Source organism: Pantherophis guttatus, chromosome 3 (genome assembly GCF_059756535.1).
Source record: "Pantherophis guttatus breed Tessera chromosome 3, ASM5975653v1, whole genome shotgun sequence".
NCBI lineage: Eukaryota > Metazoa > Chordata > Lepidosauria > Squamata > Colubridae > Pantherophis > Pantherophis guttatus.
This window is the reverse complement of record NC_142065.1, coordinates 26,058,883-26,086,065: the sequence shown is the minus strand read 5'-3', so window position 1 is coordinate 26,086,065 and position 27,183 is coordinate 26,058,883. Positions and strand designations below refer to the sequence as shown.

General features: G+C 36.5%; 2 protein-coding genes across 4 annotated transcripts in view; one reads left to right on the top strand and one right to left on the bottom strand.

Annotated features, from left to right (window-relative positions):
- The window catches only part of CCN5 (cellular communication network factor 5), a 64,401-nt gene extending 61,369 nt beyond the window's left edge, over positions 1-3,032 (bottom strand). The window contains exon 1 of one of the 3 annotated variants that reach the window (XM_087889150.1): positions 2,860-3,032. The gene's annotated coding sequence lies outside the window, so the exon portion shown is untranslated. The remainder of the gene's footprint in view (positions 1-2,859) is intronic. The other 2 variants (XM_087889148.1, XM_087889152.1) reach the window with 2 other exon arrangements.
- ADA (adenosine deaminase) overlaps positions 2,924-27,183 on the top strand; it is a 35,713-nt gene continuing 11,453 nt past the window's right edge. Inside the window, exons 1-8 of the mRNA XM_034413876.3 lie at positions 2,924-3,050; positions 11,619-11,680; positions 13,185-13,307; positions 16,530-16,673; positions 18,341-18,456; positions 22,597-22,718; positions 25,808-25,879; positions 26,431-26,532. Coding sequence (XP_034269767.1) covers positions 3,015-3,050; positions 11,619-11,680; positions 13,185-13,307; positions 16,530-16,673; positions 18,341-18,456; positions 22,597-22,718; positions 25,808-25,879; positions 26,431-26,532 — 777 coding nt within the window. The 5' untranslated portion in view covers positions 2,924-3,014. The remainder of the gene's footprint in view (positions 3,051-11,618; positions 11,681-13,184; positions 13,308-16,529; positions 16,674-18,340; positions 18,457-22,596; positions 22,719-25,807; positions 25,880-26,430; positions 26,533-27,183) is intronic.

Below are 27,183 nucleotides of genomic sequence, written 5' to 3'. Positions count from 1 at the left end.
TTGCAGCCATTGCCTGCCCTAAGCTGCCTGCTGGGCAGCCAGAGGGGTGACCAGCTGCAAATCGTGGCACCCGCCTTGTTCCCCGAAGCTGCCGGGCAGATTCCCCCTCCCCAGACCGTCCCGAAGAGGGTTGTTCCTCAGGCTGTGCCCCGACCCAGATCCCTGCCGCCTGGAACTGCCCAAAAATGGCAGAAGGGTGGGGGCCGACCCTTCCTGGTTTGACCGGATGTGACAAAATCATAATCAAGGTGACATAATCAATCTTGGCACTGTACTGCTGATTATAATCTATTGGGTGGGTGGGGGTTTATAGGTAATAATTAGCACTTGGGGCAGAAGTGGCCTAATACAGCTGAATAGAGAGGTGGTCATTTCAAGGGAGGTCACATTACCACCTCTTTAAAACCTATGGTATTTTGCCCTTCCTTAGAAAAGCATTAATCACCTTCTGAATTTAGCTCCAATAACATGTTTTTAAAAACCAATTCCAGGAATAGTCTTATTTTAATTTTGGTATTTAGTTTTATCAAGCAAGCAGAAATACCACATACTTCCTTTTCCAGTGTGGTTTCCTCAGTCTTATCTGCACATGTTTATACCATCATTAATTTGCAATAGTTCTTGTTTTAGGTTCCCACTAGAATTAGAAAGCAGCAGCAAATAAAGCAAAGAAAAATATTAATAAAAATGGGAGGTCAAGGGAAATCCTAGTATTCTTATGACCAGACATTAGAACTGATTTACACCAGTTAATACACTGTGCTAGGCCAACGCCTGAACACACAATGTATGATCCTATCTATTTTTAATTGCATACTATCCTTCATAGTCAAGTTTCCCCAGAATAGTTCTCCCAGGCTAACATCACAAAATAAAGATTTAAATTCAGAATATCCAAATACCCAATGAAAATAAATTGTAATTTCCACAATAAAAGTTCAAAATAAATAAAAAACATTTTAAACCATTTCAAGTACTGGTTTGGAGTGTCACTTCACACTTCATTACAAATTGTAACAAACACGAGTGTTTTGCATTAACTGATGTATTAATATAGCTAGCATGAATACATGTGCATAAAAGTAAGAAAAGAGAAAATGGGAATGAAAGCGTATATGGAACTGAATATGATTTTTTTTGTTATGAACTGAGGTCTGAACTATAGTAAGCCATGTTGGAAGTGAAGAGATAGAAACTCCCAGACTGATGAACACCAACATCTGGCTTGCCTTCATGATAAAGCAAATCACTAGAAATGTCTCTTCTAAAACTCTGATATATGGATAGGTAATCTATGGCTTTCTACGTCTAATTTGAACTACAACTCCCAGCATCCTTTACCACTGGACATATGATTTGGGGTATTGGAAGCTATAGTTAAGCAACATCTTAAGCTTCCAACTTCATTTCTGGTCTAGTGGAAGGTGTAATGCCTTTTAAACTTACAAGGCTATTTACAAATCACTTGAGTCAGCATACAATTTGATAGGCATGTAATCTGCTTTCTTATTACTGCTGTAATCCCTATCTTAATTTTACTGCCAATTTCCTGACTTCTCTTCAAGGTAATGCATGGAATCCCTAACAGGTTGTGTACATGCTGAAACTACCTTTGAATGGGGGAAAATATTACTTTAATGCTAGTCCAACATAAATAAGGATGACTTCAGAAGTTACCAGGATTGTATTTAACTGCAGGTGGGGAGAGGCCCTAGGATGACTCAGCAGTCAAATAGCAGGATATTCTTAAAAATACATTTTAAGTAACAGTATAAAATAAGCAGTGACAATCAGAAATACAAAGTAGTAAGCCTTTTTATACAGCTATATAATTAACATAAAGATTATGTAACCCTGACAATGGCAAAATCATTATTATTTGAAGTCTTACTAACACAGAGAATGAGTAATTGTAGTGTTTTATTTTAATATTTAAAAACCTCTAAAGGCCATTCATAATTTTGACCAAATTAAAGTACATTTTATTGTATGTACAATGTATGTCAAAGTCCAGTGACACCATCTGGTAAAATACCTGTAGCAATTAAATAGTGGAGTTAAAATATGTCACATTATTGGTTATTTGTACAAGCGGTGTTGCTAAATGCACGGCATAGTATATAATTCAAACACTTATTCTGAGTTGTGTACAAAGATTAATTTAAACCTGTTCAACTGGTATGGGAACAATAAGCATACTTGTATAATGCTTTCAGTAACATCTGTACTTTACACTTGCCTATCTTGTAAGTTTTTTTTTTTTTAACATAACAGGAAAAGAATGTAAACACCGAATTCTTACTGGAACATCAGGTTGGATAAATTGGGTCGGGCAAAACATTCATCATAATTTCAAAAAGTCGGGTTTTTTTAAAAAAAATTCTAGTTTTAAAACTACATAATTCTGCTCTGAATGCCAATGGTACTTATTCGCAAGACCATTCAGTATTTTGAAACCATGACAATCTAATCTAATATTATCCACCGCATTGCTGAATAGGATCTCCGGAAAGTTTTAGGAACTACAGTAACACGTGCTTACCAGGGGAACCCTTGTGCCTTTACCATTATTTTGTTTTCTTCCGATTTTCTTAAATCCCTGACTCGAATTCAGTCTAAAGCTCCTCCTCCTGCCCTCCCCCCACCACCCAAAAAACACACCCCTGCCCATGCACAACTACTTTAATCAATCTCTGGCCGAGCCCGGGGTTGGCACAACCCCGTTTGGCGGGGAAGCAAAAGCGCGGGGAGAATTTATTGTTCTTAGAATTTTGTTACACGCCTCCCCCGAGTCGCTTTTCGCTCGAAAATATCGAATATATATATATAATATATATATAAAAACAAATACTTTCTCACCCCAGCCGCGTTTCCAGCCCCGGGAGAGCCACTGGGCGGGCGGACCGGCCTCGAAACCGACCGCTGGGCGGAGCCACCCCTGCAAAAGCCTGACAGGACGGGCCGGTGCAGCCACAGGAATCCTGACTAACCCAGCAAACGAAGGCTGCGGTAGCATGGAGCGCGCTCCGCCTGTTTTCGATAAGCCCAAGGTGAGTGAGCAGCCGGTGTGAGGTCTGGCTAGGCGCTTCTCCCGGACGCCGAGGAGCTGCTCCTTCTTTGGCGGCGGAGTTGGAGGCGCTAACGACCAGTGAGAGACCCCCAGCTAGTCTTCCCTTGAAGCTGCGGACTTCTCTTTCTGCCCTCCGGTGATTCGCAGAGTGCCGGGGGTTTATTTCTTTGTAATTGGAGAACTGCTTCAGTTACCCTTGTTTCCCTTGCCTGAGCCCGCTCCCCATCTCCGAGGGGCGCCTCCCTCCCGTGTATTTCCCTCGTTGCTGATCAGCCTCTTCCCACCGACTTAATGATGACCCATCTTTTGCCAAAAAATTATGTATTTATTTATTTATTGGTTCGATTTATATGCCACCCTTCTCCGGAGACTCAGGGCGGCTTACAATGCGTTAAGCAATAGCCTTCATACTTTTGTATATACCTGCTTAGTAGGGCTTTTGGCCCCCCCAAGCGGTATTCTTTTTTTTTATACAAAGTCAGTTTATTGCCCCAACAATCCGGGTCCTCATTTTACCTACCTTGAAAGGATGGAAGGCTGAGTCAACCTTGAGCCTGTTGAGATTTGAACTTGCAGTAATTGCAGGCAGCTGGTGCTATTTAACAGCACTTTAGTTTGCTGCGCCACCAAGGCTCTTTTTTCAGCTCAAGGCTCATAACGACTGGATAAAACACTCCCTTTTTACGACCCTGTGGTCCCTATTCAGGGTAGAGTAGGGGCGACTGGATGGAACGGACTCTTACAGGTAAGTCCTCAACTTACAACAGTCCATTTAGTGACTGTTCAACATGTACAACGGCACTGAAAAAAGTGACTTCTTAGTATAGGTCTCCTGCGTGAGCAGGGAGTTGGACTAGATGACCTCCAAGGTCCCTTCCAACTCTGTTACTGTTACCTGTTTTTCATACTTAATGACCGTTTCAGCATCCTCTTGGTCACATGAGCAAAAATCGGATGCTTGGGAACTGACTCCGATTTATGACGGTTCTGGGGTCATGTGATCACTTTTTGCGGCCTTCTGACAAGCAAAGTCAATGGGGTAGCCAGATCCACTTAACGGCAGTGATTCACTTAACAGCTGTGGCAAGAAAGGTTGTAAAATGGGGCAAAATTCGCTTAACAAATGTCTCACTTAGCAACAGAAAGTTTAGGCTCAATTGTATTTGTAAGTCAAGGACTACCTGTACTGGCTGGCTCCATCCAATAATGTCTGAATCAGATAATCCAAATTACACTTGATTATCGCCAACCTAACTCGTGGTTTCCCATCCTTTTCACAACAACGCCTTAAGATTGCTATCTCATCCTGTCTTAATTAGCCCAAGTTGCTTACATTATATATTTCACCCTTCGACATTTCATCTCTTTCCTGTCTTCATTGCCTCTATTGTCTTTCTGCTGTCACTTCCCACAGCTATCCATCATTTTGCTCTGTTGCAGTTTCTTGTTTCATCAGTAATTCTGCCTGTTTAATTAAAGAATTATCTTTATCATGTGATTCCCTAGCCTTTGTCCAGCCAGGTAGCAACATCTAGATTATTGTGGGTAATCGTTTGCTCCTAAGCTATGATCAATTTTGGATGAGGTACCCCTAGGAAATATGGTTATATGTTAGACCGGGAGATTAAAAAGAAAATCCCACAATGATACTGTGCATTGTTGACAAGATGACTGTGGTGTTGAAATTACCTGGAATGAAGTTTGACTTCATCTCTGCAGGCCTTATCTGAAAAACGCAAGTAAATGACAATGTTAAGTATTCACTTTTGAAGAAAACTGAACTCTTTTTAGCCATTGATACCTAAATGTTTAACTAGACAATTACAAAACTGGTGTATGTAAGAATTTTTGCATTTACGTTTCACACTGTAAATTCTATATACTCATACAATAGTCTAGTTTAGTAGCTTTTGATACTGTACTCCTAAACTACTATCTGGATAGCTGTTTCAAAGATAGATGTTTATATGCATTATTTGAACATTTTTTCTTATATTTATTTGCCACCCATCTCACAGTTCAAGGCAGCTCTGAGTCTTTTATTCTATTCATTTATCAAATTTGGAAACCACCTATCTCACTTGCAGAGCGACTCAGCAGTGTACAATTAAAACATAAAAAACGTAAATATATTCCCTCAGGGGGCAGTTAAGACTGAAATAGAATAATAAAAACAAAGTTAAAAAGGAAGTGGAGGCCTTCAAGGTGCTAACAAACCTCACAGCTACGTGTTCTTTGAGCCCCAAATGAATTGGCAGAACCAAATCTTCAGACATTTCTGAACAGCCAGGACAGTGGGGGCCTACCTCATCTCTGAGAGGGGGAGAATATTCCAAAGGGTGGGGGCAATGGCAAAGCAGGCTGTCCTCCTGGACCCCGCCAGTCAAAATTCTTTAACTGATGGAGTCCACAACATACCCTCTGTGCCTGACCGGGTGAGATGGGCTGATACATTGGGCCAAAGACAATTTTGCAGGTCAATCCATAACTTGAACTGAGTTCCTAGTCAAATCTTATAACAATAAAATACTTCATAGTCCTTTCATGTTGGCTGAAATAGTTGGCAGTTTTTATAGTTGATGTATCTTTTCTTTTATGTACACTGAGAGCATATGCACCAAGACAAATTCCTTGTATGTCCAATCACACTTGGCCAATAAATAATTCAATTCAATTCAATTCAATTCTATTCTATTCTATTCTATTCTATTCTATTCTATTCTATTCTATTCTATTCTATTCTATTCTTTTACATCTATTTTACTTATATGACATTATATTTGTCTTCGCCAAATATATGGTTCTAATCCATATAGTGCATTACTGATAAAGCTGAAACCATTTGCTGGAATCTGCTTAATTATTTTCAAACAGGTTCTTGTGAAACGAATGGAATTATTTAATAAAAATCAAGAACATCTCAGTTTTATAAAATAAATTTTATCTCTGATCTTATTTAAATCTAATGTAATTTTGAATGAGAGAACATTATTCTGGGATATAGGATTTTATGTTATGGCAGAAAGAGGTTATTAATATAATCTGCTTTGTCATAATGAGTAATAAAGTTGAAGATAGGTTTTATTTTCGATATTTAATGCTTTGTGAAATGCATGATCTGTTATATTGATTTTATCTGTTTTAACCCAGGTTATGGAATTGGCTATTCTAGAGAACCAGTTCTAGTGTTTAAAGTGTTGGACTAGCAACAGGGAAACTCAAATTCTAATCCTGCCTTAGATACAGAAGCCAGCTGGGCAAGTTTGGGCAAATCAACCTTTCTTTCAGCTCCAGGGAACCCTAACTCAATGGCAAACCACTTCTGAAAATGTTAACAAGGAAATTGCAGAGGCTTGTCCCTGCGCTTGACTCAAAGGAGATTTTTAAAAAAGAACAACTCGGAATTGCTGATGTATCCTAGAAACAACAAAAGCACTGCCTCATACAGACTTAGTAATATCATCTAGAAAATTCTTGATAATTATAAATAGACAAAATTTATAAACATTGGTATTCCCTGCAGAGTTAACTGGGGAGGGGCAAAAGGGCCAAAGTGATAGATGCTACTATAGATTGAAGTCTTGTCTCTAAGCATGCAGTCCACAATTACACCTCCCATTTACACCCTACCTCCCCTACCCTTGTTTTAGAGATGATCTGATCGCTTCATGTATTTAGCTAAAATATCTAAGCATATTATTAATCTTTGGCCCCTTTTGTTCATACAAAAATTCATTAACTGCCAGCAATTGAATCATGAAAATCATATACTGAACTTTCAAACTTGTTTTAAGATGGGCAGTTGTTTCCCTTAGGAAACTGAGTTTCTTAGAATGCTAAATATGTGGTACACAGCACAGTTTATAAAAGTTTTATTTTGGTGATTTTAATGCAAACGGGCATTATAAACTGATCTGTGGGAGAAGAGGAATCACAATATTCTATCTTCTGCCCTTAATTTACCCTGCAGTTCTGTTCATTCTTTATATTTTTCTAAGCAGAGACTTCGGGTTTTTTTTGTTTCAATTCCATCTTAAACATTAGAGACATTTTCAGTTGCTGATCAGTTCAAAAGACAATTAATTCTAAAGTGTGTTCTGAGTGTATGTTCTGCAAACAAATGTTTCCTTCTGTCTGTAGAAGGAATTGTGGTATAATGGAACTCCTGAATAATTTCCCCTCCAATTCCTCTTTTTTCTTACAGTTCCCAGACTACCGTCTTTATCGTTTCAAAGTATATCCAAATCCCAACAGTAATTTTTGAACAATTATAATGTTGAAAAGAGAATGTGAAATTCCCATTGCAACATTGAAATTACCCCATTACCAGAACTCAGTTCAAAGGAATTCTGGATTCATGTTTATACCGTTTATGTCAGAGGTCCCCAACCCCCGATCCGTGGACTGGCAGCAGTCTGTGGCATGCCAGCAACCGGGCGCACAAACAAGCAAAGCCCCATCTGCGGGATGCAGACAGCATGCAAAACCACACCCCCTCTGATCCACAGAAAAATTGCTCCATGGAACCAGTCCCTGGTGCCCAAAAGGTTGAGGGCCACCAATTTATGTCATATATCCTTTTAATTTGAAACCAAGCCTTTTCAGGAAAAATAAATGGTTAGCTAAATCTTTTTCCTGTATGAAACTAAACTGAGTTAAAATCTTATGCATGCATAATTAAATATATTCAAGTTTTCCTCACTCTGTTACATTAGTCCCTTGGTGAATAAACCGACCTAAACTATTGGCCTCTTCATCATGTTATTTTTGTGTGCTGTGAGACGTAGTCATCCTCTTTTAATGAACTAAGGACTTGAGTCTGTAGTAAAAATGTTCTATCTAATTTCTAATTTAAAAAGAACAAATCAATCTCAACCTATGAATTCTAGCACATTTGGGACGAGAGATGTTCATTTTTGCTTATGTGTGCATAGGTTTGGTACATCAGCTTTATGTAAAGAAGCATTATAGGACTGGTAATGATATTGTGAGATCAGATAAATTACCAATCTTGTGGTATGATTACAGTGAATATTAGACAAGATATACTCTTGTTCAACCATTAAATAACATTCCAGAAAGGGTTTTCATTCCCTAGTGCAGTGGCCTCCAACCTTTCTGGCTTTCTGGACCGGAAGGGAAAGAATCGGGCCGCAGAAGTAGCAGGTGAGGCATGTGGGTGTGCAGCTCCTCTCGCGTGAGTGATGAGTGAGCATGCATGCAGCTTCCTTTGCATAAGTGATGGGAACATGCGCCTGCCGCTTGCACAAATGGAACTGCACGCTTGCTCACCAGCCACTTGTGCAAGTGGAGTTGCACGCGCACTCTTCCGCAGCCCAGTTCCAAATGGGGTGGGGACCCCTGCTCTAGTGGTAAAATCCCAAAATTTTACATATATAGCTAAAAGCTATTCCCTAGTGGACTTTATGGAATTTAGTCCCAAGTAAATGTACAAAAAACTATAGCCAGAAATTTTGTTTCTTTTCCTTCCATTGGTAAACAATGAATGAAACTAGTGGTGTCATATTTATTTCATTTAAATAGTTTCCTAACTTTGAAATGTGCAATTACCCATTCATTTGTAGAGAGATCAAATAACGGGGCAATTCATGCATTCAAAAATGTACAATATTTCTCACCTTTTTGTTGTTAGAAGAATAAAATATACAAAAACTTCATATATTATTGAACTGAATGTTCTCTCTAAAATAAATGTTCAAGCAGACCCATGATAATTTGCTGGCCAGGCTAGTGGAATCATATTGTTCTACATTCTCCTTTAATTAATTAGAAACCATACTGTGTCAGTATACCAGTTAATTGATGAAATTTTCTTGATTTTAGTTATAAAAAGACTGGATGTAATACTTATTCAGTAGAACTGTGCAAGCTCCATTAGAAACTGGATATGCATTCAATTATAGACTGATTGTGGGCTTCTTACTCCACTAAACTCTTTCAAGCAGAACAGTAATGTTGTATAGAATTAGTATTGTTTAACTTGATAGATTTGGCTTGGCTTCCTCAATACTGTGGCAATGTATGAAATAACAGACATGGTTTATATGTAAGATATCTATGCTTTATATGTAAATTAACTTTCTGTATGTCTGATGAACATGTAAGAAAGCCATGGTGGCCTAATGGTTAAAGTGCTGGCCTAGAAGCCAGGAAAGTGTGAGTTGTAGTCCCAACCAGCTGGGTGACTTAGTAAAACAAACTCAAAAGTACATCTCATTCATATGAGGTCATTTGATGATTATTACTGAGAAGTTAGAAGCTAGCTGGAAAGCCTAATGATAATTCCATTAGTAAATTAAAGAATTTGCTTACAGTGCTGCCTATTTGCTAATAGCTAATAACTAGCACAAGTTTTTATTTGGTGATCAGAAGAAACATGATCCTAAATTCCTATTCACTTAATATTTAGAAAGGTCCATTCATTTACTATGAAATGCGATACGTGCAAAACCATATTTTTATAATTTGTTGTAGGATATCCAGAAATGTCGAAAGTACTGTTTGTATCATATGCATGCTACATTTTTCTCTCACACAATTAATACACCATTGTATAGTTTTTCTTTTTAGGTATATATACTTTTTATTTTGGGGAATTCTTTTTATTCTTTTGACATAACAAAAATCTAATTTGCACATGTTAATCTGAAACCAATGGTGAAATCCAATTTTTTACTACCGGTTCTGTGGGTGTGGCTTGGTGGGCATGGCAAAATCCCCATTCCCACCCACTCTGGGGCCAGTCAGAGGTAGTATTTGCCAGTTCTCTGAACTACTCAAAATTTCTGCTACCAGTTCTCCAAACTACTCAAAATTTCTGCTACTGGTTCTCAAGAACCTGCTGGATTTCACCCCTGATTGAAACAGATCTTTTCCCAGAAGCTTCCTTCATAATTCTGAATTCTGAATTCTGTATATTTTATTATGCCTTTGCACGGTTATGAAAAATCATTTCTATCATTACTAGTGCTGCTTTGTACATGTTTCTTGATGCTATTTATAGAAAATTAATATAAATTTGTCCTCATTTTACCACCAGAAATGGGATTGGTATTTCCATCATAAGTCGTAAAACATCATGTGACCAGTCCTGATTTTACTACTATTTTTATCATGACTATTAAATAAATTGTGTAGTTGTTAAGCAAAACTGGCTTCCCCAATTGATATTGCTGCAACTAGTTGTAAATGCAAGCTACTTGCCAAACATCCAAATTGTGATAACGTAGAGTGAGGCTGTTGCAATGGTCATAACTTGAAAGACAGGGGGTAAATTAATTTTTCTGAGGCCCTTGACTTGTTGTTAAATGAACAGCGGTAAGTTAAGGACCACTTATAATAGGAAAACAAGAATTCATCTGGATTTGATGTTACTTACATATTCATCAGAATATTTTCTTTAGTCAGCAAATACTCTGTGCAAGAGTGAAAGGAATGAAAAGAGGGAAAAAGACGTTTTGTCAATAATGTATGTCACTAAAGCTGTCTTCATATTGGTATAAGATGACATAATAAAATATAGTATGTCAATTCTTCAATTACTGGATCAATTTGGGGGACATATATCGTCTTGATTTAGTGATCAGGTACTTCACATAGTTATTGTATGAATGAAGCTTGGATCACATATCTTGAGTTCCTCGGGGCATTCAAAATGCAATAAATAATGACATTGGTGCAATATGGAGGCACAATAGCTCAGTGATCAAAGAAGTTGAGCTTGTCAGCTGGAATGCTTGAGGGCCTGGGTTTGAGACCCGAGCGCTGCACAACAGGGTGAGTTCCCATTACTTGCCCCAGCTCCTGCCCACCTAGCAATTCGTAACATACAAATGTGAGTAAATAAATAGATAACACTTTGGTGAGAAGTTAACAGTGTTCTGTGCACCTTGCCGTGTAGTCATGCTGGTCATATGACTGCAGAAATGTCTTTGGACAACACTGACTTCATTGGCTAGGAAATGGAGATGATCACCTCCCCACTAGAGTTGGACAGGAAAAACCTTTACCTTTTATTGGATACTAAGATCTTTCACAGAATATAGGTACTTTTGTATCTTCAGTTACACATTATTTTTCCCATATAACAAATAGTCATGGATAGTCATCAGCCTCTGTTCAGAACACCTCAGCAGAAGCAAAGCAGTTTATGTGTAAGTAAGTCAGGGGGTTTTGTTATTGTTTTGAACTTGAAATTTTCTGTGTTGTTTCACAAGGTTATTTGAATTTTATTTATTTATTTATTTTATTGGTTCGATTTATATGCCACCCTTCTCCGGAGACTCAGGGCGGCTTACAGTGCGTTAGGCAATAGCCTTCATACTTTTGTATATACCTGCTTAGTAGGGCTTTAACAGCACTTTAGCCACTGCGCCACCAAGGCTCCTTTCATCAAATTTTAAAAGGGCTTGCATTTGGATGAAGTGGGGGGGAGAACACATTTGTTATAAAGGAGTAAAAATGCAGTTGGATGTGAAAATTAGATGGCTAATTACAGTAGATTTATATAACTTTTTATCTCTTCAAGGTTGAACTTCATGTTCACTTGGATGGAGCCATTAAGCCAGAAACTATTCTACACTTTGGCAAGTAAGTTAACAACCCTGGATCTTCTTTTTTTAAAGAACAACCATGCCATTGGTACTTTATCATTAATCAATATTGTTTGCAGACTGTTTCTCAATTATTCTGTTTAAATTTAAAAAGGGAAACATTTTGACATTTGATCCCACTTCTTATGTAAATGTTGTTGATTTATGAATTTAGAAGTAAAATTCCATATAGCTAGAACAAGCAGGTTTTATTTCAGGAAGTAAATTAATGGTGTAGTCATAGTTATATTTACTCATCTGTATAATCTGCTTAAAAGTGGGCAGCAGAGTTGTACCATCATGGTTTCCATCATATCTATAATCTCTTCTACCGTGTTTCCCCCAAAATAAGACCCTGTCTTAAATTTTTTTGAACCCTGAAATAAACGCTTGGCCTTATTGCCATGTGCTCAAAAGCCCAATTGGGCTTATTATGAGGGGATGTCTTATTTTGGGGGAAACAGGGTATCATTTTCTCAGATTTGATCCCCAGGAAGATAGATGAAGGGACGCGGTGGCTCAGTGGCTAAGACGATGAGCTTGTCAATCAGAAGGTTGGCAGTTCAATCCCTAGCACCACATAACAGAGTGAGCTCCCATTACTTATCCCAGCTTCTGCCAACCTAGCAGTTCGAAAGCACGTAAAAAATGCAAGTAGAAAAATAGGGACCACTTTGGTGGGAAGGTAACAGCGCTCCGTGCGTGTTTGGCGTTTAGTCATGCCAGCCACATGACCATAGAGACTTCTTCAGACAGCGCTGGCTCTTTGGCTTAGAAACGGAGATGAGCACCACCCCCTAGAGACGGAAACAACTAGCACACATGTGTGGGGGAACCTTTACCTTTACCTTTCAGATAAATGGAAAAATCTGAAAGTTAGGAAAGGATAGCATACAAAAACCTGGGATCTGACCCCGCTACTATATCTGACTTTTTTAAAACTTCTGAACAGGAAAAATTGTTTAAAAGCTACAGGACATTTATGAATAAAACAGATTGTATCACAAAATTTTGGCAAAATGCTAAGAAAATGGAAAACAGTGAGAACAGGGCTTATATCCCAGTAGAAGCTGTTGCATAATAATATAATTTCAGTAACTAAAAAGTTACTACCCCAATGGTAATTTATGCTGCTGTGTAAGGCTTAGAAATTCCTGTTTGTGAGTTAATAGTAAGACAGTTTTGTTTATTAAAGTGTTTCATGGCACAAGGAAATGGGACAATAGAATTGGTATTAAGACTCAGGAAACAGCTGATGTGCATGGATATAATTTTATCAACAAAGTTATACTAAGAAAGGAAATACTTATTTTATTGGATGTTTCATTTTTAAGGTTAGAAGTTAGCTGGGGATACATTAAAAAGTATTATATAATGGTTAGCCAAACTATTTGACTATTCAGGTTTTTTATCAGCATATACACTCACAAAAGAAATGACTGTTCAAAACTAATCCTAAATTAATTTCAACAGTTGATATACAAACTTTTTTAAATTCCTAGGAAAAGAGGAATATATCTTCCTGCAGATACTGTAGACGGCCTTCTGAAACAAATTAGTTATGATAAACCAGAATCTCTCACTATTTTTCTTCAAAAGTTTGATTTGTACATGCCAGCTATTGCGTAAGTGAAATAATTTGTTCCAATATACTTATTGTAAAAAAGATTTTCAGTATCTAAAAACTGATATTCATTTTGCTAGGTTAGCAATCTGTTACGACATGGTTATCCTTTTTTATTACCTGCCTGTATTAGCTTGTGGGTGTGTTATGTATGTATTTATGCATTTTCTCCCCCCCTCTCTCCCTCCCTCTCTCTCTCTCACACACACACACACACTCTAATTTGCTTCTTTAAGATCAATGCCATTGTTCCAATTAAGAGAATATTAATCTATTGTACATGACTCATTAGTAAATGATAATCCTCTATGCTTATCAATTACCAAGTAAGCAGAACAGTTTTGAAGGGCCTGTAAAAATTATCTAGTTCTTGAAGCCATGTGGGCACTTCTGCTGTCACATGAGATTTCTTAAAATCAGCACAATGAGCTGTCAGCACAACTTGCTGTGATCTTTTGATTAGTGCAATCTTAAAATTGGATGCTGCTCCTTACACATTTTCTTGCTTTAATGTATGTAATGTCCTAATTCGTATTGCTAGAGAAATATCCTCCTATAACAATATGTTTGTGATTTTATTTTCTTTTAGTTTTATCACATCTTTATTATTTTTATAAACAACTCGGCAGCGAACATAACTAATACTCCTTCCTCCTCCTATTTTCTCCACAAGTCTGGAATTAACCACATGAAAAGTTTTATCTTACATGGTATTTTTATCTGTGTTATATTGCTATAGAAAAGCAGAGGAATATTTTTGTCTTTAAACTTTGAACTAAATGATGGTGGGATTCTGGTTTTAAGGAGAATTGAGGTCACAGGTTCACAGCTGTCACTATATATCTAGTTGGTTCCAATGTGGACAATGAATGTTCAACAAATCGTGCTCTTGGCTTAAGAATCCAAATATAGTAGGTATATTAGTACAGATTGACTCCAAAGTGCACACTGCAACGTTTTATTCTTGCTAGAAGATATGATTACAAATTATGGATAGCAAACAGGAAAATATACATTGCATTTATATAGAGCAGGAGTAGGCAATCTGGTATCGTCCAGATATTTGTACTTTAATCTTCATGGTCTTTATCTTTGATCAGGCTGACTGGGGTTGATGGGTTTAAAATCCACAATCAGTTGAGAGAAACATCTTTTCCGATAGACAGCATTTCAAACATTTAAAGTGCTCCTCATGCTTACTCAGGGATACATTTCTGTTGAAGAAGAAATTGTGAGGATATGCAGTTTTTATTGAATAAGTTCAGTCAAAACTGTGTATGTTTGTATTTTCTATTTGAAGCTTCCATGGCATTTGAATCCATCGGTGCTCTTTTAATTTGTAATTATTTTTTATAGTTGAGTTTAGCATTCATAGGCTATAAAGTTTAAGACAATCTTTTGGGGAGGGGTTGAAAAAAAAAAACCCAGGTAGTTAGGCAGCCTTTGTTATATTCATTCACAAATTAAGAGCAAAATGAAGAAACGGCAGGTCTAATGGGTAGGAGAAATCGCGTTTTGATAAAAGCTAGTTTGTCTGCATTGAATCAAGTTAGATAGAATACCAGATAATGTTTTTTGGGTTTAATTTGTCCCTGATTCCAACTTGCATCATGATTTTCAGCCAATTAAAGTCTGTTTCATCTGTATGGGGCAGCTATTTCTGAAACCTAGGTTTTAATACTAGTTTACAATAGACAAATTATGACTTTTTGAGAATCCAGACCTAAAATGAGAAATTGAGGGGAGAAAGGATATGAGAGAGGAAACACATGACTGTGAATCTCATACAAAAAACAAACAAACCACAAAGTCATGTATTTTGTTATTTTTGGACTAACACTAGCACTGGGTATTAATGCTAATAATAATTTAGATGAGGCACAGTGTTGTGGCCTGTTGGCTGCCAGCCCCTCCAGCAGCCGAATCAGAGGAAGAGGCATGGGAGTCAGGGCCAGCATCAAGGCAACCTGAGAGCTCCGAGTGGGAAGAGGAAGTGGAGCTGGCAGAGAGAGAGACAGAGGCGGAGCCTGGGCTGTCCATCAGCCCTCAGATGGAAACTCAACAGCCCCCAGGTCTGGAGGAGGCTGATGAGGAAGAGGAGGAACAGTTAGGTCCAGTGCCTGACACGCGGATGCGCAGAAGGCAGAGGAGAGGAGAGCAGTGGGAATCCGTGTGCCGATCCTTGGGAAGGAAGAGCCACCGCTGCTAGTGAAGCCCCTCCCTAGTTCTGGGGATAAAAGGCAGGGGGCGGAGATGAATAGATGTGACAGACAACTATTCATCTTCTGGATGGACGGACTTGTTAGCCTGCGGTGAGAGAGAAACTTTTTGCCGGGGCTGCAGGCACTCCTAATAAAGGAATCTTTGAGTTAACTTCAGAGGGTTTGTCATGTTTGGGGAGCTGGGTCAGAACACATAGTATTTAAAAAATGGGAAGAATGAATGGCCTATTTCTTTGGGGCCCATAAACCTCTTGGCATTCCATATATTGCTTGGTTTAATATTGACATTGTTGGCTCATTTTTCTCCCCAAAGTACTGATTTGAAACAGTCTCATAGATTTTGGATGCCATTCTTAGAATTTACGCAATCATAAGCAACAGATTTTAATGGCTATTAAAAGAACATTGGCAGTACAAAATGTCCTGTTTCCAGATCAGGATTGATGCAAGGAATATCGCCAATAATTTCTTATTATCCGTTTGTGTGTTGCTCTTTTGCACAGCTAGAATTAAAACTATTTTTTCTCGATTCTAAGCACATGTAACTTGTGACCTGTACATATGTTAGAGGAAACTTATTGGACTTGGATGCAAAAAGGACTGGAAAGATTCTATGTTTCAGCTAACTGGAAATTTAAATATTCTGAACTTTTCCATTAACTGAATCTATTTAATTCATGTTCAAATAAGGAAAATATTTTCCCTGCATAATTTTGTAAATATAGCTTATTGAATCACATTTTGGGGATTGGATCTGAATCAGAATCTTGATCTTTTTGTATGATTTTTATTATATACTACCAAACTTCTTTGAAAAGCCAGAATATTGGGGGAGGGGGAGGAGGTTATGTTGTTATTTTGGTTGGGGACACATTAGAGTTGTAAACAGTATTTTGCTAGTTTAGATCTTTGTTTCCTGGTACTCTTATAGTTCTGCAGATCCATGTTTTACAGACTCTGAATTAGCCAAGACTTTATAAAACAAGCTTTTTTATTTGCAGAGGTGACCGAGAAGCTATACAAAAAATTGCTTATGAATTTGTGGAAATGAAAGCAAATGAAGGTGTGATCTATGTTGAGGTGAGGTACTGCCCTCATCTTCTTGCCAATTGTGATGTAGATCCTATCCCGTGGAACCAGAAAAAGTGAGTTATTGTTTAAATGTATAAGATAGTGCTTCCTTGTCTTGGCAACTTCCTAACGTACTTCATCTCCCAGAAATCCCCAGCTTGCATGGCAGTTGCTGAGAGGTCTGGGAATTGAAGTTCACATCCCTGGAAACACAAATAAAAAGATATAAATTACAGTATTCTAAGAGGAACAATTAAATATTACTGGATGGCAGGTGAATATGCAGTTTTGTGACTAATGGCACACTGTATTTGCATTCAGTGAATATGCAGTAGTGATGTTGACAATATAATGACTCTGCATATCTTTTAATTTTTCATAGCATATAAGAGATCAATATACAGTTACTTTGTTCACTAAAAGGTGGACATTTCCTTACTATTTTGTTCTTCTGGTTCAGTACTTAGCTCTGGTTAACAGTACTGTAATTTCCATGAATAATTTGTTTTATCATTTTGCAGAAAATGACAAACAAAAAATATAAATCCAGTGCAACTAAGATTAAGCGTTTTATGTGCCAATCTTGTGAATTTCTTTTAACTATAAATATTGCTCCATGTATTGATGCATGATGTTATGATATTAATATCTTATTAATATTACTGGGATGTATTTTATGGCTTTACTGTCCAGTTTAAATCTAGTACTTTAAAGGATTTAAACTGGTTCATGCTTCAAATTTCTCACTTTGTGGGATCAATAATCAGAATAACCAAATAATAGGGTTGGAAGGGACTTTGGAGATCTTCTAGTCCAACCCCCTGCTCAAGCAGGAGAGCCTATAACATTTCAGTCAAATGGCTGTCCAGTCTCTTCTTAAAAGCCTCCAGTTATGTTTGAAGGCAAACCCTTCCACTGGTTAATTGTTCTCACTGCTAGGAAATTTCTCCTTAGTTCTAGGTTGCTTCTCTCCTTGTTTAGTTTCTTGTCTTGCCTTCTGGCCATTATGTATAAAATTATACATAGTAAGTTGACCCTTCTGGAGAACTTTACAACACTTACATTTTTTTAGATGTAACTGTGAAGCATTATTTGACAACTAACTGCAAATTTAGTTAACTCTGAAACCAGTTTTGTAGGGAAACTTCTTGAAAGGTTAAAGGAGTCTAGAAGATTTACTGTTCCTGTTGGTTGTAAATTCCTGCCAAGGTAGCCTGGCTTGCTATATTTTGTTGTTAATTAGTTTATCTGAAATGTGAGTGCTGTCTCCATGTAGAAAAGAAACTATTTGCCCTATAATAAGAAAGGTTAAATAAAACTGAATAACATTTGTAATATGATTATTAATACCCTGTTTCCCCGAAAATAAGACCTCCCCAGATAATAAGCCCACTCAGGCTTTTGAGTGCATGCTCTAAAATAAGACCCACCCTGAAAATAAGCCCTCCCTGAAAATATTAAACCGCATGCGCAGCTGGTCACCGCCATTTCCTCTGGTTAGGGTTAGGGAGACAGAGCTGGAAATCAGGTAAGATGGCAAGAGGACCCCTGTCTTGCTCCACGCCCCCCAAAATAATAAGACCTCCCCGAAAGTAAGGCCAAGCGCTTACTTTGGGGTTCAAAAAATATGACAGGGTCTTATTTTTGGGGAAACATGGTATCTATTATGTATTAATGTTAATAAACAATTTCATAACAATTATCTAATATATATAATACACTGATTATTTGTTTTACACAGGGGAGATGTTACTCCAGATGACGTAGTTAAATCTGTTAATCAAGGATTAAAAGAGGGAGAAAAGGATTTCAACATCAAAGTCAAGTCTATTCTCTGCTGCATGCGCAACCAGCCATGTAATGTATAAGAGTTTACCAATAGTACTGCTCTCTGTTTTTTTTTTCTATCTTCCTCCCTCCTCACATTGACTTTTCAAATTTAAATCCTTCTGTAATTTAGCAACAAATATTATTTATCCCTAGTTGAGATAAAAGCAAGATTTCATAATGAAAAATTGGAAACGATAGCTAATGTATCAGCATAAAAGTTGTGATTAATGTTTAGGGCTGTAGTTATTCTGTAGTTCTAGTTGTCTGTGAGTTCTGCTCATTCAGAAGAGATAAGTGCAACATGTGGTTTCAAACTCTCAAACCGTTTAAGCTTCAGGACTTTTTATGGACTCCTTACAGTCGCTTGCTAATGAGAGGGGCGGCATTTAAATTTAATAAATAAATAAATTTGGAACCTGCTCGTGGGTGTTTCCAGATTAAAAGATATGCATGATGTAAAAGAGTTTTGTGAATAAAACAAATGGCTCTGAACTGAAATAAGTACCTTAGTTGCTCCAAGTTTCAGCTGGGATCTTGTGGGATGAATTTGTGCTTCTCTCCTCTCACCTCCACATGCCTGTGTGCTGACACACCCACTGATCTTTACATCACTTTTTCCCAAAGTGCTACGCTAGACAAATTTAGCCATTGATAAATAACTTACTCATCATCTCCACCCTTAATTCAGGCACAGTGTAGCCAACTAGCCAACCTATCCATCTACCCAGTTTAGATCTTAGACACAGTGGCTAGGGGATGGTGCTGAAAGAAAGGTAATGGCCAATGCCATGTGGCTGCTGTAATATATCCAACTGGTCAATTGTCTGTCCCCTGATCTTCCCAGTGATTTCCTTTCTCTTCCTCCATAGCACTTCCCATGACCTTGCCTCCACCCCCCACCCCCACATCTCTATCCTAAAACACATTTGTTGAAACGAAAGGCATGCGTTAGAATTTAGCCAGTTTACTTAGTGCTTCTATGTAGCAATGGGTTATTTTTTTAAGGAACTTGACGTTGCCCCTTAAAAGTTCTAATTGATAAATTAGTTGTGCCCGTATAACTCAATTTAATATATCCAATGATTGCAATGATAATCCTGCTGGATGCTGGTACGCCAATCTTTCAGAATTAGGTTGTCAATGTGAAAGTTTTGGAAACAGTTTTATATCTAGATACATTATGTGCTATGTTTCTATGCATATATAAATATCACATAGAATGTAATGAGAAATGCCAGGACAGGATTAATACAACCTTTTTAGTTGAAAAAAGAAATTCCTATCTTTCTTGCTTGTAAAGATGGAAGTTTCAGTGATTGGAGTGAAGAATTTTAATGAACTAAATCTTATTTCTCAGAGTTAAGGGAATCTACAAATTATTTTCTTATTTGATTGTTTCTATAACCCTACGTATGCCCCAGTTTTTCAGAACTGCAATTAGGCAGGAATAGTTGCACTTTTATGTAACAGTATGTCGTAAAATTCCCAGAAATGTTTTCTTGAGTTAACATTTTCTCTAGCTCATATAATTATTTATTTAATAGTAATGTGTTCCTTTGAATAAAGTCTTGCATTTGTACAATGAGCCACTATCAATTAATCTCATGATCATTTATAAATGGTTTGTAGTCTATAGTCAATCATTTATATTGTGGTCAATTTATATTGGCCGCATTACTCTTTGTAATACTGTATATTTTTTCTTTTATAATTAACTATTATATGAACTGCTTTGTTATTTTTTTTTTAAACAATTTTTTTATTGTTTTTAAAATTCAAACAAATCAAACAAATCACTTATCTAATTAAACATTTGTGCAACCCCCCCTTCCCTCCCCCCTCCCCCAACTTCCCAGAAGAAAAACGGTATAGGTTTTACCAAACATACGCTAAAATATGCTAAATTAATGCAAGACATTAGAACTCCCTAGACCCCTGAACTCCCCATCTACAGATTATTCATCAACCTCCCTTTAAACACAAAATAACATATAATCCTTTAGCCCTAAGAATTTTTTTTTTTAAAAAAACAATAACAAACACTAGTAGATAATACATACTTAATCATTTGGCTATTCCTCCTGCTTTTGTTCTCAATATTCAAATATTTTTAACAATAACTAAACCTTAATTAATCATTAATTGAACTCTCAATTCATTTAGTTAATCATTGTAGTTAATCATTAATACATCAATAATTAGACCAGAAAAAATTAATCTTCCATTCTTCCTTTTTTTCTGTATTTTTTCCAATCTTTCTTCCTCCCTCCTTCTTTTATTTTGAGGAGGTTTTGAATTTTAACTGGGGGTTGATGTATCTTTAAGACTTGTCCCTTTCTCAAAATCATTTCCTCTGGTTTAGAGCTCCCATATCGACTCTTCTTGCTTCTATAGACAGTCAGTTCATAGAACAAAGAATTAACTCAATCAGTTTGCAAAGAAAAATCCAGTTGCTGCATTTCAATTAATTGTGTGAAAGCCTCTGCCAAATCCTCCAAAACCTCATAAAGCTGATCAGTTTCTTCTTCTTTCTGCTCCAAATTATATTTTTGAAAAGTTCTGTCAGTTAATTCCAAAAGGGCAGGAAGAAGGTTTGAAGATTCTTGAGGGTCAGCCAGTTCCAGCTTCTCTGTCTTGATCAAAATGTCTCCTACATTGTCATTATGCTTTCCTTCAAAAACATCCTCAGCTGCTTTTTTATCCTCCACCAGTTCTGTAAATTTTTGTTCCATGATTACTGTAAAGTTATTAATAATTTCAATTTGGTTATTCATGGCTTCCTTTATAAATTCTGCAAGGTCTCTAAAAAAAGCCTCCTGGCTCTGTGTTTCAGTTCTCTGTGTCATTTCTGACGCCATTAAAGAGCCTCCACTTTCAGAAACTCCTTCCTTGGAAGCCATATTATTTTAAAAGAATTTTTCTTTTCAGAGCCATAAAGTCTCTCAAACAGCTTTCTCAGATTTATTTGTAGTTTATCAAGCAAGATAGTCTTTTCTGGACCCAGCTCTCAAATCCAGCAGTTTAAATCCAGTCTCTGAGCACAAGTCTATTAACAAGCACTTTCATTTCCTACTTTCACTTTCACTCCCACAACAAAGACGCCATTTCCAGCTCCAGCTCAGCAAAATCAAATAGAAACAATGTATCCCAGGAGTTAAGCATATACTTGCAAAAGCTTGTTCTCCTGCTTCCGTTCTGTCTGCTTTTTGAAATCAGTTGATCTTCTTGGCAGCAGAGTCGGTCGCCAGCGTCTGGCTCTGTTTAAACGGAGTCGCCACGGATCCGGAGCTTCAGTGGGCTGAACGGGGAGCTCTCACCCTCCAAGCCCCTGCAATTGCTTCAGGGGCTCCCAGGGAGCTCTACCCTCGCCCACCGGCTCTCCTCTCCTTCTTCTCCCGAAGGAGAGGTTTTTAAGCCGTCTGACAGCTGATTAGCGCTGTCAGAACAGCTCGAACGGAATCACGTGGCTGGCGGTCCAGAAAGACCGTCCGCGACGCCAGGCGGTGCCAACCGGAACAACTGCTTTATTATTTTGTTACCTTCTTTTTTAGAGTATTGGTGAAATAATTTTTAATTGACGATTAAACAAAGTGAGAAAAGATATATTTGTTACTTTAAATTTTTATATAAAACTTCTTCATACATTAGTAACCTTTCAGTGGAGAAAAAGTTAAGTTTTGACAACAGTGCATAAGTTTGGATATATAAACTATAGTTGACTCTATCTTGTATGTACCAAACTGCACAGCATGCAAAAAAAGTGTACCATAATTATGAATCTCCAGGTCCTTGGTTTGATTGTGCACTTTCCTTGAACAATTATCTAATTAGAAATTCTAGGAAGCAGTAAAATGTAATATTTTTAGATTGTAGCATAGTTTATGGACAGTCCTCAAACCCTTCTAGAACTTTCAATAATCATATTGAAATGATAAAAACTAACCAGAAATAAACCAATATATCTTAAACATTGTAATTCTTTGTGGCTATTCTGTTATTTACAACATCTGCTTGATCTCCACAGAAGTTGTCAAAGGAAAAGTCAATAAAAAGAAGTGTCATTTATGTATAACCATTTTTGATTAATGATTACAAGTCTTAGTTAAGCAAGATCTTGGATTCTGCCAAAAATTAAAAAATGATTCTTATTTATGTTTTTCTTTCCAGGCTGGTCGCCAGAAATAGTGGAACTGTGTAAGAGGTATAAGAACGATACAGTGGTTGCTATAGATTTAGCTGGAGATGAATCGGTTATTGCAGCCTGTTCAGACCACCGAAAAGCTTATGAAGTATGTTCAGTTTTATAGTCTGCCTAAGATTCCCAGTAAGGGAGTAGTTCAGGACCAATCATGCTCTTATTTTCAGCAACATTTAATTTTCCAAATCATTGTTCAGATCAAAATTTCTACTTCCCATGTGTAATACTAGAATACAAATATCCAGATTTGAATTACAAGTAATGTTTCAGCCTCCAATTGAAAAATCTCTGGTTAAAACTCTGAGGAAAAGATTTATATGGTCGCTCCTCTGCTGTAGATTTCCCTTCTATTTATGCATCTTACTGCTATGTTTTAGGGGTTGTGTTTATTTAAAAATGATTTGGAAGAAATCCTTTGGCTCTCACATGCCTTTACTCCCTTTTGTTCCTTGAAACAGCCTGACTTTTCCAGATTTCGGCAGAGCCTGAAAAAAAGCTCTACTGGTTTTTTGTCACATTATTTTTAATGAATGGATTTTTCTTCTTTTTCCAAGTCTGCATAGCCTTAGTACATATATCATCAGTAAGAACCTGGGACAAACCTAATCTTTTGAACTGGGAAGAGTAGAGGTTTTTTATTCAAAATTACTTTCCCACATTTGAGGGTAACCTATTTATCATTAGCCAGTCTCTTCTAAGTAATAATTATTCAGGGTGAAACAGCCATCCTTTCCAAAAACTTCCTTGATACAAAATGTTTTAATGTGGCCTTCATGGCATGCAATATCTTGTGTTTATTTCCTGTAGAGAAAAGTTGAATTACATGTTATTTTTTATTTATTAGTTTCCAAAAGTACTAAAAATATCAATCTTCTTTCTTTTTCATTCTAATGTGCTGATATTTTCTGCCATGAACTATCAAATTTAGAAGCAGGAGACTGTGAGTTCAAGGCCCACGTTAGCCAGGAAAGCCAGCTGGGTGCCTCTAGGCCAGTCACTCACTCTCAGCCCAATCCACTTTACAGAGTTGTTGTTGTGAGGAAAATAGTCCTCAACTAACAACAGTTCATTTAGTGACCACTCAAAGTTAACAGTGGGACTGAAAGCAGTGATTTATGACTGTTTTTCACATTGAAACTGGGATAGTACTTTGGGGAGATGCTGTCTGCTTCAATTCAGAAAAGCTTTAGTAGAATCTGTTCTCACAAGCCCTTTTGAGTGGTGGTAAAATCCATACGATTTCAAACGGTTCGTTATTTGAACCATTTCTATTTCATCCTTTTAGTTTTTGATCAGGAAAGGCTTCAAGGTCACTTAGAATCCATTTCCTTGTATTTACAATCTAAAAAGACATGACATTAATGAAACATAATGGGCTTTGAGAAGGGAAATAGAACTGTAATGGAATCAAAATTACAGGTTTATTGATCCCAGTTGCTTTCAAAACAGTTCAAATTGCTGGTTTTCTAGCTGAGCTGAGAAAAGGTCCAGCTTACTTTCTCTTCTGCTTGGGCGGGGGGTTGGACTAGATGACCTACAAGGTCCCTTCTGTAAGAATATTAATGACTGGGAAGACATGATAACAAGTCAGCCAATGAATATGCATAGCAACTAAGTCAGCCATTTGGGAGCTGAAACAGACTGGAGCCAGGGCATGTCTTTGTCTGCAGCTTCTGAGTCTATAAAGAGAAACTGAAACCAGTGTGTGATCTTGTCTGCTGATCTGAGCTGAAATGAAACTGTGAATCTGCTGTTGGTATTGTAAACTTACTTCATGTATTATTGTGTATATAAAGAAGTTAATGAATCCAGCTGAATCAGTTATCCGTGTGTGCTTCTGGATTTGATTTTTGCAAGAAACTCTGACACCTTCCAACTCTGTTAATCTGTTAATCTTCCCTTCCCACTCTTTGGCTTGGACAACAGAAAAGAGGCAAATCAGTGACTATCCCAATAGTTTATATCTCTTAATACAAAATTGCCTGTATTTATGAAGAACTTTAAATTGCATTAGTGAGCCTTACTCAAGACTAAACAAATAGATACAGAAACAAGTTTTGATTTAAATCAATATTTGTCTGGCTTTTACATCTAATTGAATTAAATACTTTCCCTCATTTTTTGTTAAGACTGTTCAGTTTGAATTAACCATAGTTCTCAATAAAGTGCCAACATTCAATAAGTTCATTACAATTTGTGAAAAAAATGGGAGGTATATATTTTGCCTTAGAATATTTTTAACAGTATCTTGGAAGGATGCAATAATGCACCAATCAGAGAGTACAAAAAATGCTTATACATCTTCTGTATATTTTCCTGCAACCAACATCGTTCATAATAATGTTTCTAGCTTATTGGTGACAGAGAAGCTCAGAAATATTATGCCAGATGATTGGAAAATAGCAGTAGTAATTCAACTACAATTACTTGGGTTTCTATGTATTAATATTACAGTAGTATAACTTCTTTATGTATCTTATTAAGCAATTGGTAATTTTAAAAAAATGATTTTTCTTAATATATACAGTATGTACTTGCATGGGCTTTTATTAGTAATCTTATTCTTGGTATTTGTTCTTAAGTATAGGTATATATAAGAATATGATTGGCTTTAAAATTCATGCATAAAATGTTACTATAATATACACACATAAACAGTGTGTGTGATCTTGTCTGCTGATCTGAGCTAAAATGAACACACACACATACAAGGTGCACCAAAAACCTGATCCCATAGAAAGTTCATTATGTAAATTACATTAAATATTTGAATTCATTGCCGGGTTATTTAAATACTTTATGATTTGTTTGATACATGACCTTTGAACATTCCTAAGAGAAATAACTATTTTTTCTTTAAAAAAATAATAAAAAATAATGTAGCGGCCTATGGAGCCTGGTTTTTGGTATACCATATATATGTATAGTCTTATTATATATGTACATTTAAATGTGTCTCTCTGTGTGAAACTCAACTAAAACTATTAAAATTCTGAGCTTTGCATTCATTTTAATAATCATTTTTTCCTCTTTAAGAGCAAAAGCAGTTCTAAGTAGGATTTATTTGTTTGGCAATTCCATGTTCACCACCAACAGAATATGAAATAGCAGATTCCTTCCTCAAAAATGTGTTGTCTTTAACAATTGCAAATTACAGTTTCTATTTCCTGTTGCTCACAGGAAGCTGAAAGATGTGGTATTCATCGGACTGTTCATGCCGGAGAGGTTGGAACATCCCAAGTCATCAAAGAGGTAGGAAATTGTACCATAGAATTTGGGTGTCATCTGGAAAGCTGCCAGGTAGAACTAATGTAGAAAATTGTAAAATCCTGTGAGGACTGTTTAACAAAAAAAAAAAAAAAAAAATGGGAGAGCTCCATTACTTACAATGTTGGACCTTTTCTTTTAGTTAATGGTTTCTAATAGAAATCAGTTAATGGTTTCCGTCAGTTTTAAACTACTCAAGCTTTGCTGTGCTTTCTCTTAAGTTTATGCAAAAGTGGTTTGAGTATAAACTCTATCATTTGTGAATTCCTACATAAGAGAAATTCAGGTGTAGTCAGAAAAAAAATGAATGTGGGAATAATATTAGAAAGAAGTAATATGTAAGTCATGCTCATGTATTCCTAAACTGTACTCTTGAATTGCTATAAGTGTATTTACACTGTACTTTATAATTTTGTGCTAGATATTCATTAAACACTATCTAACTTTGTTGTTTAGGGATTGATGTGTCAATTGTGTAAGTAGCCTAATCTGCGAATAGTCATTTCTTCCTATTTTTTCCCTTTATATCACTATAGGCAGTCAACGTTCTTAAGGCAGAACGAATTGGCCATGGCTACCACGTCTTTGAGGATGAACAGCTTTACAAACAGTTGTTGAAACAAAATATACATTTTGAGGTAATAGAATATCTTCTGAAAATCTCTGTATGTACTGCCTTAACAACTTTTAAAGACAAAGAAAAGTATAATTGTTTTAAACTGAGTCAGAACACTAATCAATCTGCTATTCTCTGCTTTTTTCTGCCTTTCTTAGAAATGCTGAAGTTTGAATGAGGAACTTTTGAAATAAAATCTTGTGGTTTTACCCTGAATTAGTATGAAATTTATTTTGCAGTACAGCATGCATATCATCAGTCTTCATAAAAACAAACACTTCTAAGCCTGTAATTTTTAAAAAATCAACTTTATTAAGTTTCAAAAAAAGATAAAATACAAATTAAAAAAGAAAACATTAAAAGAAAGGTGAGGGGATTAAAGGGGGGGATTAAAAAGTGACAAAAGAAAAAGAACATAAGGATTTCCAACCTTCTTCAGTACAAATATAAAGCATAGTAACCTCTTACTCTAAATTATAACAAAAACATCAAATAAACAGTATAGACTAAATAATCCAAATTCCCCCAAAACTAAAGAACAAAATAACTATTTATTCTAAATTTAACCATAAACCTTAAAATATACAATCTATATATTGAATAAATATAATATACCAATATTTCTATAATCATAACAAATCTAATTATCAAATACTAAAACTTAATTTTTATC